Consider the following 19,672-nt stretch of genomic DNA (forward strand, 5'->3'; position numbering starts at 1 on the left):
AAAACCTCTACTGTAGAGTGAACTGAAAGAGAGTAAGGCCTAGTTTGCATTGAGGCGATAAAGTTGGAAACTGGCGGTAACATGATAGTTTTCCATAGACTGTAATGGAGATAAATGTTTTTATCACCAGTTTCCACAATTTACCACTAGGCCTAAGTTGTCAACTCATATATAGGTGCACTTAGCACCATAACAGTCACTAATAGGTAATACTATCAGGGGCATTTTGTAGTCAGTCATCACATTAAGGGGTTACCTGCTATGTTTTTAGTCACTACCAGGTCATGCAGAATTAAACGCACTGCAACCTTTGTAATTTTTAGATAGGGATATTAAAGTTTTTTTATTTATATTTCTCATCAAAAGCTTTCACATAATTATGGTATATTGTTATAAGTGACTGCTAAAGGATTATTTCTCTCTTTTATATTAAAGTTTTTTTTTTATTTATATTTCTCATCAAAAGCTTTCACATAATTATGGTATATTGTTATAAGTGACTGCTAAAGGATTATTTCTCTCTTTTATATTAAAGTTTTTTTTTTATTTATATTTCTCATCAAAAGCTTTCACATAATTATGGTATATTGTTATAAGTGACTGTTAAAGGATTATTTCTCCCTTTTATATTAAAGTTTTTTAATATATTCAGCACCTCCCATTATTAACAGCTATGGGATTGGTTCCCTAAATTTTCATGATATGATTCTAGTATCCCTTTGATACTTTTTAGTCAGATTGCTTACTGGTTGATATAACTCCCACAGATCTATTGGTGGACAGTGCCATGCCTCACAAGCATGATAAAACCCATTTTTCCTTTTTTGTATTTTAAAAATGTGTTACAGTTTTACATTTTGTTCCTATGGTTTACAAAAAGAAAATATTTTATGCTTGTGAGGCATGTTTATGTGAACAATACCAAAAATGAATATCTGAAGCCATACCTTTCTGATCTCCTACATTCATGGCCCACTCCTTCTGGCTGCAGTATTTATCGATATTGTCCACCACGCTTTGAGGGTCACCACGCACTGCATTCTGCATCACAAACTGCAAGATCCTCTCTTCCTTGTTCTGAGCCATGAATTTATCTTTGACTCCGGAGATTATCTGACACAAGTAAATCTTAGCAATACCGCTATGTCGACTTAGAAAAACGATAAGCACAACCACGATGGAAAGACTGATCGGCACACACAGGGAACTTGAAATACAATCCAACATCTGTAAGTTAAAATCATTTTGTTAATTTTGCTACATAGATCTATAATTGCATTTTAAGGGACATTGTACATTAGATTTTTCTTTGCATAAATGTTTTGTAGATGATTAATTTATACAGCCTAAATGTATAGTTTTGCTTATTTTTAAACAACATTGTGCTGATTTTCAGACTCCTCACCAAGCCCCAACGTTATAGATGTATACTGATGTCTAAAGATTCAAGTATGCTCCTTTTTGTGTAATGAGTCTTTTCATATGAGGGGGGAGTGTCTGCTCTTCTTGATTTTACAGCCCCTTTCACTGGGTATCCCAGCCTAATCTCATCAACAGGTAAAAAAAAAAAAAAGAAGAAGAAATTAGCTGCAGTCAATCAGCATCAACAGTGCTGAGGTCATGAACTGTTTTTTGTTTTTTTTTTAAATAATTTTTATTGAGGTAATATGACAAACATAAATAAAATCTCAAAGAGAAACTTCATGGCAACATGCCCATTTGATATACGTCGAACTTTACACATTGAATAAAACAAGCATGCCCTCACAACTGTATCTTCTAAGCAAGTCCGAACCGAGGTACAGTGTCTAGCCATGGAAATTACCCCATTTTACATAAATGCATTCTCAAACGGACAATTAACATATATTAAGACAAACAGCTCAATATAAGCCTGATTTTGGTGACCGATTCTTGACATATATAGGCTTATACTTGTCCATAATATATTCAACATGACTTATAACTAAGTAAAGCAAACAGTACATGGATATCAGTATATAGCCCCTCATAATGTGTAGTATGATATATGGCAGGATTCCCTAACCATTGGACAAATAAATCAAGGAGCCCTATATATTATGTGTGGAACATCCGGGTATATTCATGTAGAGTATACTAGTTACATATCAAATATAGAACATCACCACAGTGAGTAACCTGTATACAAAGATTTCTAATTGGTGATGTATTTATAAACTTTATACTAAGACTATATTGCTTCATCCAAACATGTTTATCTTAGCAATAGTATTTTTATACATCCAACCCCACATGACATAACACATAGAGGACATTCAAAATTCTAAAAGACTATATAAAATTCACGCACTCTCTTTTATGGTAGCATATTTACATATTTATTTAATTCTCCCCCTTGTCTAATATGGCTACATCAGGGCCTTAATGCACCCCAACTAATAGTTATTGGCCACTCTTGGACCACAAAATGTAAATATAAATAAGGGGAATAGATTAAGGGGAGTATAACCATTATTTGTATATAAGCAATGTACTGGTGGTAGTTCTAGGGTATTAAGTAGCATCAGCTATACTAATATACCCAGTATAATAGGTGAACAATCTGCAGCTCTATGTGACAAACATATATTGCCTTATTAAAACAAATATGTTAGTAGCTACTTTATGGCCTACAAGGGCTTGCTTAACTTACTATAGGTGGTGGCCAAAAAGCCTGCAGGGGATTTCTGCAACGTTGTAGATTAACCCCCTCACTAATTGTTGTAACCATATATAACTAAGACACTGCACTCCAAAACAACACTCCCCATACCTTTAAGCAGACCCACAATATATCAGCAGTGAGCCTGAGAAACAGAGGAATATAAAAACTGAGCAGACCAGAGGTCGCCATTAGCAAACAAAAAGGAGGCACAATATACACATTGATATAGCCCTGGTATGAAAACAAGATAAGGCACTTAAGATTGGCCATTCCTATGCATGGTCCCTATCCCCCACCAGCTCTACAGTAAACTGAGTGATGAAGCATATTCCCTAATGATATTAACCTATGCACGCTATATATATATATATATATATATATATATATATATATATATATATATATATATATATATATATATATGTATATATATATATGAAATAACAGAATTTATGTTTACCTGATAAATTTCTTTCTCCTACGGTGTATCCGGTCCACGGCTTCATCCTTACTTGTGGGATATTCTCAATCCCTACAGGAAGTGGCAAAGAGAGCACACAGCAGAGCTGTCCATGTAGCTCCCCTCAGGCTCCGCCCCCCCCAGTCATTCGACCGACGGTTAGGAGAAAAAGGAGAACCATAGGGTACAGTGGTGACTGTAGTTTACAAAAAATAAATTTAAACCTGACCAAAATGCCAGGGCGGGCCGTGGAGCGGATACACCGTAGGAGAAAGAAATTTATCAGGTAAACATAAATTCTGTTTTCTCCTACATTGGTGTATCCGGTCCACGGCTTCATCCTTACTTGTGGGAACCAATACCAAAGCTTTAGGACACGGATGAAGGGAGGGAACAAGTCAGGTAACCTAAACGGAAGGCACCACTGCTTGTAAAACCTTTCTCCCAAAAATAGCCTCAGAAGAAGCAAAAGTATCGAATTTGTAAAATTTGGCAAACGTATGCAGTGAAGACCAAGTCGCTGCCTTACAAATCTGTTTAAAAGAAGCCTCATTCTTGAAAGCCCATGTGGAAGCCACAGCTCTAGTAGAGTGAGCTGTAATTCGTTCAGGAGGCTGCCTTCCAGCAGTCTCATAAGCCAACCGGATGATGCTTTTCAGCCAGAAAGACAGAGAGGTCGCAGTCGCCTTTTGACCTCTCCTCTTGCCAGAATAGACGACAAACAAGGACGATGTTTGTCTGAAGTCTTTAGTTGCTTTTAGATAAAACTTTAAAGCACGAACCACATCAAGATTGTGTAACAGACGTTCCTTGTTAGAAACTGGATTAGGACACAGAGAAGGAACAACAATTTCCTGGTTGATATTCTTATTGGAAACCACTTTTGGAAGAAAACCAGGTTTGGTACGTAAAACGACCTTATCTGTATGAAACACCAGATAGGGTGAATTACACTGCAAAGCAGACAATTCAGAAACTCTTCTAGCAGAAGAAATAGCTACTAAAAACAAAACTTTCCAAGATAGTATCTATGGAATGTAGAGGTTCAAACGGAACCCCTTGAAGAACTGAAAGAACTAAATTTAGACTCCATGGAGGAGCCACAGGTCTGTAGACAGGCTTGATTCTGACTAAAGCCTGTACAAATGCCTGAATATCTGGCATGGCTGCCAGACGCTTGTGTAACAAAACAGACAGAGCAGATATCTGTCCCTTTAAAGAACTAGCTGACAGACCTTTCTCCAATCCTTCTTGGAGAAAAGATAGTATCCTTGGAATCCTAATCTTACTCCATGAGTAACCCTTGGATTCATAGAAACATAGATATTGACGGCAGATAAGAGCCATAGGCCCAGCAAGTCTGCCCCACCTTACCTAACAGTATAAACTTATCTAGTTCGTAGGATAGCCCTATGCTTGTCCCATGCATTTTTAAAGTCCCCCACAGTGTTTGTTGCTACTACCTCTTGAGGAAGTTTATTCCATAAATCAATCACTCTTTCTGTAAAGAAGTGCTTCCTCAAATTACTCCTGAATCTACTACCCTTTAGCTTGAGCTCATGACCCCTTGTTCTTGAATTTTCCATTTTATGTAAAATACCCACAGCCTCAGTTTTACTAAACCCTTTAATGTACTTGAAAGTTGCTATCATATCACCTCTTTCCCTTCTCTCCTCTAAGAGAAGGGAAAGAGGTGATATGATAGCAACTTTCAAGTACATTAAAGGGTTTAGTAAAACTGAGGCTGTGGGTATTTTACATAAAATGGAAAATTCAAGAACAAGGGGTCATGAGCTCAAGCTAAAGGGTAGTAGATTCAGGAGTAATTTGAGGAAGCACTTCTTTACAGAAAGAGTGATTGATTTATGGAATAAACTTCGCACCAGCAAAGATATTTCCGCCATATCTTATGGTAAATTTTCCTGGTGACAGGCTTTCTAGCCTGGATCAGAGTATCTAGAACTGATTCCGAAAACCCACGTTTAGCTAGAATCAAGCGCTCAATCTCCAAGCAGTCAGTTGCAGAGAAACTAGGTTTGGATGTTCGAATGGACCTTGAATTAGAAGGTCCTGCCTCAAAGGCAGCTTCCATGGTGGAACCGATGACATATTCACCAGGTCTGCATACCAAGTCCTGCGTGGCCACGCAGGAGCTATCAGAATTACTGAAGCCTTCTCCTGTTTGATCCTGGCTACTAGCCGGGGGAGAAGGGGAAACAGTGGAAAGACATAAGCTAGATTGAACGACCAAGGCGCTACTAAGGCATCTACCAATGTCGCCTTGGGATCCCTGGACCTGGACCCGTAACGTGTAACTTTGGAGTTCTGACGTGACGCCATCAGATCCAGATCTGGAATGTCCCATAGCTGGGTCAGCTGAGCAAAAACCTCCGGGTGGAGCTCCACCGGATGGAAAGTCTGACGACTCAGATAATCCGCTTCCCAGTTGTCCACTCCTGGGATGTGAATTGCTGATAGATGGCAGGAGTGATCCTCTGCCCATTTGATGATCTTGGATACCTCCCTCATCGCCAGGGAACTCTTTGTTCCCCCCTGATGATTGATGTACGCTACAGTCGTCATGTTGTCCAACTGAAATCTGATGAATTTGGCCTCCGCTAGTTGAGGCCATGCCTGGAGCACATTGAATATCGCTCTCAATTCCAAAATGTTTATCGGGAGAAGAGATTCTTCCCGAGACCATAGACCCTGAGCCTTCAGGGACTTCCAGACCGCGCCCCAGTCTAAGAGGCTGGCGTCGGTCGTGACAATGATCATTTCCGGTCTTCGGAAACTCATTCCCTGAGACAGGTGATCCTGAGACAACCACCAGAGGAGTGAGTCTCTGGTTTGCTGGTCCATTTGAATCTGGGGAGACAAATCTGCATAATCCCCATTCCATTGTTTGAGCATGCACAGTTGCAATGGTCTTAAATGAATTCGAGCAAAAGGAACCACGTCCATTGCCTCAATGGACGTGGTTCCTTTTGCTCGAAAAAAAACGTTACTGTGTCTTTAAATAATAAAAGTGCACACTTTATTACTGAAACATAAAAAAACCCATCAAATAAACATCCGATTTTAATGAAATTTTCACCACAGTGTCTTAATGCTTTGAAAGGATTGCACACAAATTTTCAGACCAATTAACCCCTTAATGCCCAAACCGGAGCTAATAACAGCAATTAACCTGTTAAAAACACTACATAACTATTCCACTGTGGCCTTTACCTTCCTTAGGGATTATTTTAGTAGGAAATAAGCCTCTCTGGAGTCTCTGAACTCCCCACGTGAAGCTGCATGAACTGCCTAAGCAAAACAACTGCACAATTGAGGTTTGAAAATGAGGCCTCCTCCCTCTTCATTTCCAGAGTGGAGGGGCCTTTCTGACTAGAATAGGTGTCCAAATAAGTGCCAGGCGCAAAATAAAACCCCAAAAGTGTTTTAAAGTCTGAAAAAACACCTTATTTATAGTGAAAACATGCTAAAAAGCAATCGATTTAGCCCACAATAGTGTCAACCAGCATAGAGCCCTTAATTTAAGCCATAATTTTATACAGAGTCTAAGAAAAATGGCTTACCTATCCCAGAGGGGATTGCTGACAATCTTCTAGCATTACTAGGTCTTGTTAGAAAAATGACTGATCATACCTGAAGCAGTTAAGCCTGCAAACTGTTCCCCCCAACTGAAGTTCTCTGGTTTCAACAGTCCTGCGTGGGAACAGCAATGGATTTTAGTTACTGGTGCTAAAATCATATTCCTCTCGGCAGAAATCTTCATCACTTTCTGCTGCAGAGTAAATAGTACAAGCCGGCACTATTTTAAAATAACAAACTCTTGATAGAAGAATAAAAAACTACAACTAAACACCACATACTCTTTACCACCCCCGTGGAGATGCTACTAGTTAGAGCGGCAAAGAGAATGACTGGGGGGGGCGGAGCCTGAGGGGAGCTATATGGACAGCTCTGCTGTGTGCTCTCTTTGCCACTTCCTGTAGGGATTGAGAATATCCCACAAGTAAGGATGAAGCCGTGGACCGGATACACCAATGTAGGAGAAATAATATTTAACAGTCAGGTTAAATTAGAGAACAGAATACATAAAGAGGGATAAACTCAACCGCTGACTGCTACCATATAGGACCTTGTGTATAATATAGGCCAAGATGTTTAAGCTAGGTAGAGTATCATAAAATGTTCACATCGGGCAGCAAGGCCGTCATCAAATGTATGCGTCTACAGTACCCCCTTCCAAGTCTCTGCAGTACAATCATATCTACTCAGTGCCAACCTTTACCCCACTCCTGTACTGTCCAGACGATTTAGCAGAATTCCTCCAAGTGGGAGCTGAACATCGCATACTCCGGTGGTAGAAGGAGGTGGGACAGGATCTATGAGAACCCCCAGGCATATAACTGAACGCAGTCTCAAGTCTTGCATGAGTGCCTGGGACCCACTCTTACCCAGTACATCCAGCCGACTATATAGACCGCGTGGACTTACTTTGCCGCCCTAGTCCAGAAGGCCGGCCGCTTCCCTCCTAACAAGAAAGGCAAATTTAGGTAAAGTAGCCAGATCCATCACTGTGTTCAACCTCTGAGGGGAGATTAGTTTGAACTGCCGCGGCTCCCTGGATTCCGCTTCATCCGCCAGCGAGACTGCCAGAGCGACTCTCTCCACAGTGACAGGTAAGTAGCTCTGCTGACCATGCCTAACTATAAGGCGCCGAGATATCTCCATAAGGCCGCAGTCTGCCCCAATACACTTAGACAGCCCTAATTCACGCTTCGCCAATGCCCAGGAAGGGAAAGGGCCTTCAGGTATGTGTTGTGTTCGCCTTCTAGTTTCCTTAGACCTCAGACTGTGTGATGGGACATCCTGCAGTTTACTTTGTAGCGCTTCACAGCACTCTGTTGAATTAATTGCTAGGGAAAGTGCGGACTGTTGTGTCAATTCTTTTGCAGATCAGCTCTTCCTGCCTCTCCATCAGGCCTTTAATAAAAGAATAGTGCTCCTCCATGATAACTTAGTGAGGGTGGGTGTTTAGTTACCCGCTGTTTACAGGTTGACAAGTGGATGCAGAGACGCAGTATTTACTCTGCTTACCCCGGTTCCCTGGGGGGGTGCTGAGTTCCCTTTCCTTGTAGGCTGCCAAGAGAACCCTGCGGTCCAGTCTGGGAAGCTTCTTTTCTCACAATATAGGTATAATCCAATCCAGCAAAGCTTTATCCACTGCAGACAGATCAGTTTTCATCTGGATGGATGCAAAAGAACCCAATTACAAGGCAGATTGCAATTCTCATTTACAGAGCTCCCAGTTTAGCAGCCATCTTAGGCCATGGCCCGGACACGCCCCAGTCATGAACTGTTTTACTGTGATCTCATGAGATTTCACTTAACTCTCATGCGATTTTATTGTAAACTTCCTTAAACTGAATAGGCAAATAACATTAGTGTGCACGAGGCTCACTCCCTTGCCTGTCCCGGGACAGACATACTGATTTGCTGCTTTGCAATGGGGTTTGAATACTTAGGACATTTTGAGGTAAAATATCTTTCTTTTTTACATAGAGATGTTCAGGTGATATTTTCTAGTCCGCTTTTTACAGCTATGCTGTATCACTTTCAAGTGTTTTAACATTTGGGTATCATGGCCCTTTAAATCAGTTTCATCACAATAAGCTTGCAATCACTTAATGGGACATGAAAACTAAAATTTTTCTTCATGATTCAGATGGATCATACGATTTTAAACAAATTTCCAATTTACTTCTATTATCAAATTTGGTTAAAGGGACAGTAAATTCCTTGAGACTTTTAAATAAATGTTCTCTAGTTATGCATAATGAAACAACTTTGCAATATATTTTCATTGCTTATTATGCCCTCTTCTCTTTTAATTTAGCTCTGAAAATTGAGCAATTTCTACTCAGAACATGAAAAGCCCACTGCTGAATTCTCAAGGCTAAACCTACTACATATCTTTCACTAACTGGCTTTAACAGCAAAACAGAGTATTTTATACTAACTTTATGACTGTGACTAGCCTTGTTGTCTGTAGATTTAAGCCCAGATTGGCTCCGCCAAATAAGGCAAATGGGGGGTGGAGTTTGGCTATTAAAAAATAATTGCAGTAAAAAGGATGTTAATAAGTTTTGAAAATGTTAAGACTTGGCTGACATGTTACTCCATAGCAACACAACAGAAATGTCTTGTAATGTCCCTTTAACTCCTTCACTAACGGGACTTTCAGAGGAAAAACTTGCCCAAAATACTGGAGCATTTTTGCTATCATTCCCTTTAAACAGAAAGCCTTGGTTTTTAAACATATATATTTCTTTAGAGCAGCGGTCGCCAACCAGTGGTCCATGGATCACTGGTGGTCCACGAGAAGATGTTGGTTGTCCTTGACACCATCAAGCAGGAATTAATCTCCTCTGATGGTGTCACTCCCGTTGTGCTGCAAATCCCTACAGTGCAGAGAAAGATGCTTTCATTCTAAAGCCAGCAGAGGTTGGTATAGTTTTATCTTGAAATAGTGGAATTAAAGTATATATAAAAAAAAAGAAAATCTTAAAAAAAAAAAATGTCTCTATTATATTTAATTTATTTTCTTCCCTTCACTTGTCTCTTTGTAGTAGTTTTCCTAATTCCTTCAGATGGACTTACATCACTGTTTGTCTTCCTCCCCTCCATCTTTTTTTTATTAAATATTAATAAATTTTTATTCTAATAATTTTCCTGCGCACAAAGCCATTCCACCTGAATTCCAGTAATTACCATTCAGCAGATCAGCCATATCCCACCAGTATTATAGTATTTGCCAGTAACATCAGTCATGTTTAGCTCACATCCATATTGAGAGCTTTCTGATATAAACTTAATTTATGACTCCAATGTCTGTCCATGATCATAAGTAGTTTTGAATAATTCCTAACTGGGGAGGTAACTTGGAAGTCTTGTGTTCATTTTAAACATAATTCTTTTTTCCAACTTTCTGCCTCTGTTTCCAGCTCAAAAGTTGGCACTCACCCTTCATCTGTCATTTGGTAGTATTCTCTCGGTTCTGTCATTCAGTTAGTTAATTCCAAAAAATTATTCTTAAAAATGTGTAAATATATACATAATATAAACTTAGATATGGTTATACTAGTTATGTACAGTATGTGTGTGTGAGCATATATATATATATATATATATATATATATATATATATATATATATATATATATATATATATATATATATACACACACACATACACACACATACATTATAAAGATGTGTACCTTTTTAAAAAAAAAAATCATGTTAGCGTTCCTCGGGATTCAAAATTTAGTTTAGTGGTCCATGAGGTCCGAAAGGTTGGCGACCCTGCTTTAGAGAACCCAAGGTATTGATCTTGGCACATTTTGGTATATACTGTCTGCCAGTACCTACTTTATAGCTATTTTTTGTTGTTGTTGTTTTATTTATTTTCTGTAGCGTAGGGTCCTCCCCACCTCCACGCTATCATTAAAACACACCCACCCTCTCATATATTCCACTGTACCATAGTGTTGCACCCCCCATACCTTCAATTTTTTTCTGCAGTGTAGGGCCCTTCCCACTCCCCCTTCTGTCACTGGGCTGCCCCCCAGCCTCCTGACTTCCCTCCTTCACCACCTGCCGGCACCAATGGATATAGTTACAGACAGTGACACAGACCATGTCACTGGCAATCTGTCTTCATATGGTAACGGTGCACCGATAGTTACCATATCGTTACCATATGAACGCAGATGCTGGAAGCCCACAAGCTGTATGTCTTGGTTCTCACTTGACAACCTTGACTGCCTGGGCTTTCAGCATGTCGGATGTAGATCTACGTTATGCAATACGATGAGCTATGTACTGTGTGACGTAGAGCTACGTCCGAATGGTGCAAGGGGTTAATTTTTTTGATAAACTCTGAGAAAATTAACATTAAAAGGGGACAAAATAAATAATAAAAGTATAATGCAAAGTTATTTTATTTCACATAACTAAACATTTTATATAAAATTCTCAAGATATTTATTTTTCCTTTAAAGGGACACTAAAGTCAAAATTAAACTTTCATGATTCAGACAGCGCATGGAAATTGAAAAATATAAATACATCCAATTTACATCCATTATTAAAATGTGCACATTCTTTTTATATACACACTTTCTGAGCATGTGAAATATTCACTGTATATATTTATATGCATTTTGTAATTAGCTATTTGCTGTCAGATGATACAGAGGCAAGTAAAATGGAAGTAAGTTTGAAATCAGTCTCAGTAGTACTATAAGGTCCCTCAAAGAATTTTAGGAAGGCAAGTTTTAGCTTGAGAGCTGCACTATGCAGAATTCTGGATGTGAAAGAGACCCACAAACATTGCAATATAATACTAGAAAAAAGTCCCCAAAGATTTTGCATGATTTCTTTCCATGCCAGGGAGTATTTAATCATCAAGCCATAAGTTTTATTGCATTGTATTTTTATCATGCATTTGTTGATTATGCAAATGCACTGTATTTAATGGTTCTTTAAGAGGCTAGAATAGTTATATCATCTTCCTTGCTAGTTCATAACCTTTTATTTACAGGTTTCCAAATAATGTCAACATGAATATAAAATACACTTGGGAACTTTTGAAGCACGGAATAGTTGGATTTTATTACTGCAAACTCTCTGAAGATCTGTGGGCAGTCTGTGCCACCCATTCTGTAGCTTGTAGGGTTTCCTAATTCGTATGATGGTTAACCCCTTAATGACCACAGCACTTTTCCATTTTCTGTCCGTTTGGGACCAAGGCTATTTTTACATTTCTGCTGTGTTTGTGTTTAGCTGTAATTTTCCTCTTACTCATTTACTGTACCCACACATATTATATACCGTTTTTCTCGCCATTAAATGGACTTTCTAAAGATACCATTATTTTCATCATAACTTATAATTTACTATAAATTTTTTTATAAAATATGAGGAAAAAATGGAAAAAACACACTTTTTCTAACTTTGACCCCCAAAATCTGTTACACATCTACAACCACCAAAAAACACCCATGCTAAATAGTTTCTAAATTTTGTCCTGAGTTTAGAAATACCCAATGTTTACATGTTCTTTGCTTTTTTGCGAGTTATAGGGCCATAAATACAAGTAGCACTTTGCTATTTCCAAACCATTATTTTTCAAAATTAGCGCTAGTTACATTAGAACACTAATATCTTTCAGGAATCTCTGAATATCCATTGGCATGTATATATATATTTTTTTTTTAGTAGACATCCCAAAGTATTGATTTAGGCCCATTTTGGTATATTTCATGCCATCATTTTGCCACCAAATGCGATTAAATACAAAAAATCGTTCACTTTTTCACTAATTTTTTCACAAACTTTTGGTTTCTCACTGAAATTATTTACAAACAGCTTGTGCAATTATGGGTTAAATGGTTGTAAATTCTTCTCTGGGATCCCTTTGTTCAGAAATAGACATATATGGCTTTGGCGTTGCTTTTTAGCAATTAGAAGGCTGCTAAATGCCACTGCGCACTACACGTGTATTATGCCCAGCAGTGAAGGGGTTAATTAGGGAGCATGTAGGGAGCTTTTAGAGGTAATTTTAGCTTTAGTGTAGAAGACAACCCCAAGTATTGATCTAGGCCAATTTTGGTATATTTCATGCCACCATTTCACCGCCAAATGCGATCAAATTATAAAAAAAGTTAACATTTTCACAATTTTAGGTTTCTCACTGAAATCATTTACAAACAGCTTGTGCAATTATGGCACAAATGGTTGTAAATGCTTCTCTGGGATCCCCTTTGTTCAGAAATAGCAGACATATATGGCTTTGGCATTGCTTTTTGGTAATTAGAAGGCCGCTAAATGCCACTGCGCACCACACGTGTATTATGCCCAGCAGTGAAGGGGTTAATTATGTAGCTTGTAGGGAGCATGTAGGGTTAATTTTAGCTTTAGTGTAGTAGACAACCCAAAGTATTGATCTAGGTCCATTTTGGTATATTTCATGCCACCATTTCACCACCAAATGCGATCAAATAAAAAAAAAAAACGTTCCCTATTTCACAAACTTTTTCACAAACTTTAGGTTTCTCAATGAAATTATTTACAAAAGAAACTCTGCCAGTACTAAAATAAAAGCTATATTTGGGCTTTTTTTTGGGTTTTTCTTAGCATATTTACATATGCTGCTGTGTAGGATCCCCCCTTAGCCCCCAACCTCACTGATCCCCCACCAAACAGCTCTCTAACCCTCCCCCTCTGCCTTAATGGGCGCCATCTTGGGTACTGGCAGCTGTCTGCCAGTACCCAGTTTAGTAAAAAAAAGTATGTTTTTTTTTATTTAATTGCCCTTTTCTATAGTGTAGCTTCCCCCAACCCCCAAGACCAACCCCCCACCCCTTCCAGATCCCTTAGATGATTATTTAATTTTTAAAATTTTTTTTTTTTTTTTACTTTTATTAAATTTTGTTTTTCTGCAGTGTAGCGGTTCCCTCCCGCTCCCGCCCTGTGCACGACTCCTGCCTGTCCCGCCCCCCTCCACTCGGCACATCGATGGCCGCCCACCCGCCTCCCAGACTTGCTCCCACCCACCAACGATACCGGCCACCTATGTCCGGTGCAGAGAGGGCCACAGAGTGGCTCTCTCTGCATCGGATGGCCAAGGGGGTTATTGCAGGATGCCTCGATATCGAGGCATTACTGCAATAACCGGAAAGCAGCTGGAAGCGAGCAGGATCGCTTCCAGCTGCTTTCCAGACCAAGGACGTACGCCACACGTCCTCGGTCATTAACTGTATTTTTTTTGAGGACGTGTGGCGTACGTCCTTGGTCGTTAAGGGGTTAATATCATTCCACATCTTTCTTAACCGGGATATGAAACCCAAATTTTTTTCTTTCATGATTCAGATAGAGCATGCAATTTTAAGCAACTTTCTAATTTATTACTATTAATTTTTCTGCATTCTCTAAGTATATTTATTTGAAAAAGCAGGAATGTAAGCTTAGGAGCAGTACCATTTTTGGTTCAGCACCTGGGTAGCACTTGCTAATTGATGGCTTCATTTAGCCACCAATCAGCAAACGCTACCCATGTTCTGAACCAAAAATTGACCAGCGCTTAAAAGACCAATCAATACAATAGAATTGCATAATTAACATGTACATAATAAAACGAAAATGCAATAACACCTACTCTGAATTCCAAATAAGCAGTAGATTTTTTGGCAAATTTATTTTTTCTCCTATTTTTCAGCCCCCTTTATCATGTGACAGACATCAGCGAATCCCAGACTAGTATACGTATACCGTGTGAGCTTGTGCACACGCTCAGTAGGATCTTGTTCCCCAGAAAGTGTGTATATAAAAAGAATGTGCAATATTTTATAATGGAAGTAAATTTTAAAGTGTCTTAAAACTGCATGCTCTATCTGAATCATAAAAGTTTATTTTGTCTTGAGTGTCCCTTTAAGCTTACATTCCTGCTTTTTCTAACAAAGATATTATTATCATTATTATCATCAGGTATTTGTAGAGCGCAAACAGATTCCGCAGCGCTGTAAACATAGTCAGTGTACAGGATAGCTTTTGTAGGGGTCAAGTGGGTAGAGGGCCCTGCCGAGAGTTTCACTGTTGTAGTCGGCTCTTATGAAGCGATCTGTAAACAGCTGGGCCCATAGGCTTACATTCTAAGGGGTTCAAGGGGAAAGCAATGGAGTTAGGAAAGGTTAGTGTTGGTTGTATGCATCCCTGAATAGTAGAGTTTTTAGGGAGCGCTTGAAGCTGTTAAAACTAGGGGAGAGTCTTATGGAGCGAGGCAGGGAATTCCACAAGATGGGGGCTAGTCTGGAGAAGTCCTGTAAACGGGAATGTGAGGAAGTAACAAGAGAGGAGGAGATCCTGAGCTGATCGAAGGGGACGGGAGGGAGAGTATCTAGAGACAAGTTCTGAGATGTAGGGGGGAGCAGTGCAGTTGAGAGCTTTATATGTGAGGGTGAGGATTTTATGTTTAATCCTAGAGGCAAGAGGAAGCCACTGAAGGTATTGGCAGAGAGGTGCAGCAGATGAAGAGCGACGAGTAAGTAAGATGAGCCTGGCAGAGGCATTCATAATTGATTGTAAAGGAGCTATGCAGCAGCTAGGTAGACCAGAGAGGATGGAGTTGCAGTAGTCGAGGCGGGAAAGGATGAGAGAGTGGATTAAAATCTTGGATGTATCTTGTGTAAGGAAATGTCTAATTTTAGCGATGTTTTTAAGGTGGAAGCAGCAGGCTTTAGCCAAGGACTGAATGTGAGGAGTGAAGGAAAGATCTGAATCAAGTGTGACCCCAAGACATCGGGCGTGCGGGGTAGGGGTAATGATGGAATTATCAACAGTTATAGAAATTTTGGGGGTGGAGACATTGGAAGAAGGGGGAAAAATAAGGAGTTCAGTTTTGGAGAGATTTATCTTAAGGTAGTGAGAGGACATCCAAGATGAGATGTGAGAAAGACAGTTAGTAACACTGGTTAATAAGGAAGGAGGTAGGTCTGGTGCAGAGGTAGATTTGGGTGTCATCGGCATACAAATGGTATTGAAACCCATGGGACTTTATTAAGGAACCTAGTGACGACGTGTAGATTGAAAAGAGAAGGGGACCAAGGACAGAGCCTTGAGGTACCCCAACAGAAAGTGGTAACGGGGCATAGAATGCTCCGGAGAAGGCTTCCAAAGATACCAAAAGAATGAAGAAAAAATTATAATAGGAGTAAATTAGAAAGTTGCTTATGCATGCTGTATCTAAATCATGAGAAAAAAAAAATTGGGTTTCATATCCCGCTAACTAAAATAGCAAAAGTCTCCAGCAAAAATTTTTTCAGTTATAAACAGTAATGAAAGGGAAGTATGACAATTTCTTCAAGACAGTGGATACATTGTTACAATAAATTTGCTTTGTAATTGTATAAGTAATTGATAGTCATAATGAAAAATATTTACAATACTATATAAGCTTTTAAACTGCTATCTATATTGTACTCTCTGAAAAGTGGAGATTAAATTTAAGACATCCACAAGTAATTAAAATATATTATTTTGTGTACAAAATAACATAATTTATGTAAGAACTTACCTGATAAATTCATTTCTTTCATATTAGCAAGAGTCCATGAGCTAGTGACGTATGGGATATACATTCCTACCAGGAGGGGCAAAGTTTCCCAAACCTTAAAATGCCTATAAATACACCCCTCACCACACCCACAATTCAGTTTAACGAATAGCCAAGAAGTGGGGTGATAAGAAAGGAGCGAAAGCATAAAAAAAATAAGGAATTGGAATAATTGTGCTTTATACAAAAAAATCATAACCACCACAAAAAGGGTGGGCCTCATGGACTCTTGCTAATATGAAAGAAATTAATTTATCAGGTAAGTTCTTACATTAATTATGTTTTCTTTCATGTAATTAGCAAGAGTCCATGAGCTAGTGACGTATGGGATAGCAGATACCCAAGATGTGGAACTTCCACGCAAGAGTCACTAGAGAGGGAGGGATAAAATAAAGACAGCCAATTCCGCTGAAAAAATAATCCACAACCCAAATCAAAAAGTTTTAATCTTATAATGAAAAAAACTGAAATTATAAGCAGAAGAATCAAACTGAAACGGCTGCCTGAAGTACTTTTCTACCAAAAACTGCTTCAGAAGAAGAGAAAACATCAAAATGGTAGAATTTAGTAAAAGTATGCAAAGAAGACCAAGTTGCTGCTTTGCAAATCTGATCAACAGAAGCTTCATACCTAAAAGCCCAGGAAGTAGAAACTGACCTAGTAGAATGAGCCGTAATTCTTTGAGGCGGGGATTTACCCGACTCCACATAAGCCTGATGAATCAAAGACTTTAACCAAGACGCCAAAGAAATGGCAGAAGCCTTCTGACCTTCCTAGAACCAGAAAAGATAACAAATAGACTAGAAGTCTTCCTGAAATCTTTAGTTACTTCAACATAATATTTCAAAGCTCTAACTAGATCCAAAGAATGTAAAGATCTCTCCAGAGAATTCTTAGGATTAGGATACAATGAAGGGACAACAATTTCTCTACTAATGTTGTTAGAATTCACAAATTTAGGTAAAAATTTAAATGAAGTCCGCAACACCGCCTTATCCTGATGAAAAATCAGAAAAGGAGATTCACAAGAAAGAGCAGATAATTCAGAAACTCTTCTAGCAGAAGAGATGGCCAAAAGGAACAAAACATTTCAGGAAAGTAATTTAATATCCAGAGAATACATAGGTTCAAACGGAGGAGCCTGTAAAGCCCTCAGAACCAAATTGAGACGCCAATGAGGAGAAATTGACTTAATGACAGGATGATTCAAACCAAAGCCTGTACAAAACAATGAATATCAGGTTGATTAGCAATCTTTCTGTAAAAAAGAACCGAAAGAGCAGAGATTTGTCCTTTCAAGGAACTTGCAGACAAAATCTTATCCAAACCATCTTGAAGAAATTCTAAAATTCTAGGAATTCTAAAAGAATGCCAAGAGAATTTATGTGAAGAACACCAAGAAATGTAAGTCTTCCAGACTCGGAAATAGATCTTCCTAGACACAGATTTACGAGCCTGTAACTTAGTATTAATCACCGAATCAGAGAAACCTCTATGACTAAGTATTAAGCGTTCAATCTCCATACCTTCAAATTTAATGATTTGAGATCCTGATGGAAAAATGGGCCTTGAGATAGAAGGTCTGGCCTTAACGGAAGTGTCCAAGGTTGGCAACTTGCCATCCGAACGAGATCCGCATACCAAAACCTGTGCGGCCATGCTGGAGCCACCAGCAGTACAAACGAACGCTCCATTAGGATTTTGGAAATCACTCTTGGAAGAAGAACTAGAGGCGGAAAGATATAAGCAGGTTGATAATTCCAAGGAAGTGACAACGCGTCCACTGCTTCCGCTTGAGGATCCCTGGATCTGGACAGATACCTGGGAAGTTTCTTGTTTAGATGAGAGGCCATCGGATCTATTTCTGGAAGCCCCCAGATTTGTACAATCTGAAGAAATACCTCTGGGTGAAGAGACCATTCGCCCGGATGTAACATCTGGCGACTGAGATAATCCGCTTCCCAATTGTCTATACCTGGGATGTGAACTGCAGAAATTAGACAGGAGCTGGATTCCGCCCATACAAGTATCCGAGATACTTCTTTCATAGCCTGAGGACTGTGAGTCCCCCCTTGATGATTGACATATGCCACAGTTGTGACATTGTCTGTCTGAAAACAAACAATTCTCTCTTCAGAAGAGGCCAGAACTGAAGAGCTCTGAAAATCGCACGGAGTTCCAAAATATTTATTGGTAATCTCGCCTCCTGAGATTCCCAAACCCCCTGCGCTGTCAGAGATCCCCATACAGCTCCCCAACCTAAAAGACTCGCATCTGTTGAGATCACAGTCCAGGTTGGACGAACAAAAGAGGGTCCTTGAACTAAACGATGGTGATCCAACCACCAAGTCAGAGAAGAATAAACATTGGGATTTAAGGATATTAATTGTGATATCTTTGTATAATCCCTGCACCATTGATTCAGCATACAAAGCTGGAGAGGTCTCATGTGAAAACGAGCAAAAGGGATTGCTTCCGATGCAGCAGTCATGAGACCTAAAATTTCCATGCATAAAGCTACCGAAGGGAAAGATTGAAACTGAAGGTTTCGACAAGCTGAAGCCAATTTCAGACGTCTCTTTTCTGTAAGAGACAAAGTCATGGACACTGAATCTATTTTGGAAACCTAAAAAGGTTACCCTTGTCTGAACCTTCGAAAAGATCCTTGGGGCTGTAGCTAGACCAAAAGGAAGAGCAACAAACTGGTAATGCTTGTCTAGAAAAGAGAATCTCAGGAACTGATAGTGATCCGGATGAATTGGAATATGAAGATATGCATCCTGTAAGTCTATTGTGGACATATAATGCCCTTGCTGAACAAAAGGCAGAATAGTCCTTATAGTCACCATCTTGAATGTTGGTATCCTTACATAACGATTCAATATTTTTAGATCCAGAACTGGTCTGAAAGAATTCTCTTTCTTTGGAACAATGAACAGATTTGAATAAAACCCCAGGCCCCGTTCCAGAACTGGAACTGGCATAATTACCCCAGTTGACTCCAGATCTGAAACACATTTCAGAAACGCTTGAGCCTTCACTGGGTTTACTGGAATGCGTGAAAGAAAAAATCTTCTCACAGGCGGTCTTACCTTAAAACCTATTCTGTACCCTTGTGAAACAATGTTCTGAATCCAAAGACTTTGAATCGAATTGATCCAAACATCTTTGAAAAATCGTAACCTGCCCCCTACCAGCTGAGCTGGAATGAGGGCCGCACCTTCATGCGGATTTGGGAGCTGGTTTTTACTTTCTAAAACGCTTGGATTATTTCCAGACTGGAGAAGGTTTTCCAAACGGAAACTGTTCCTTTAGAGGAAGGGTCAGGCTTTTGTTCCTT

At 39.3% G+C, this 19,672-nt stretch overlaps 1 protein-coding gene across 2 annotated transcripts in view; it reads right to left on the reverse strand.

The window, feature by feature from the left end:
- LOC128648939 (catechol O-methyltransferase) overlaps window positions 1-19,672 on the reverse strand; it is a 267,952-nt gene that overhangs the window by 58,977 nt on the left and 189,303 nt on the right. For both annotated transcript variants that reach the window (XM_053701922.1, XM_053701923.1), the window contains exon 2: window positions 948-1,227. In XM_053701922.1, the coding sequence (XP_053557897.1) occupies window positions 948-1,227 (280 nt within the window). The remainder of the gene's footprint in view (window positions 1-947; window positions 1,228-19,672) is intronic.

The sequence above is a fragment of the Bombina bombina genome, chromosome 2, assembly GCF_027579735.1.
Source record: "Bombina bombina isolate aBomBom1 chromosome 2, aBomBom1.pri, whole genome shotgun sequence".
NCBI classification, from domain to species: Eukaryota; Metazoa; Chordata; class Amphibia; order Anura; family Bombinatoridae; genus Bombina; species Bombina bombina.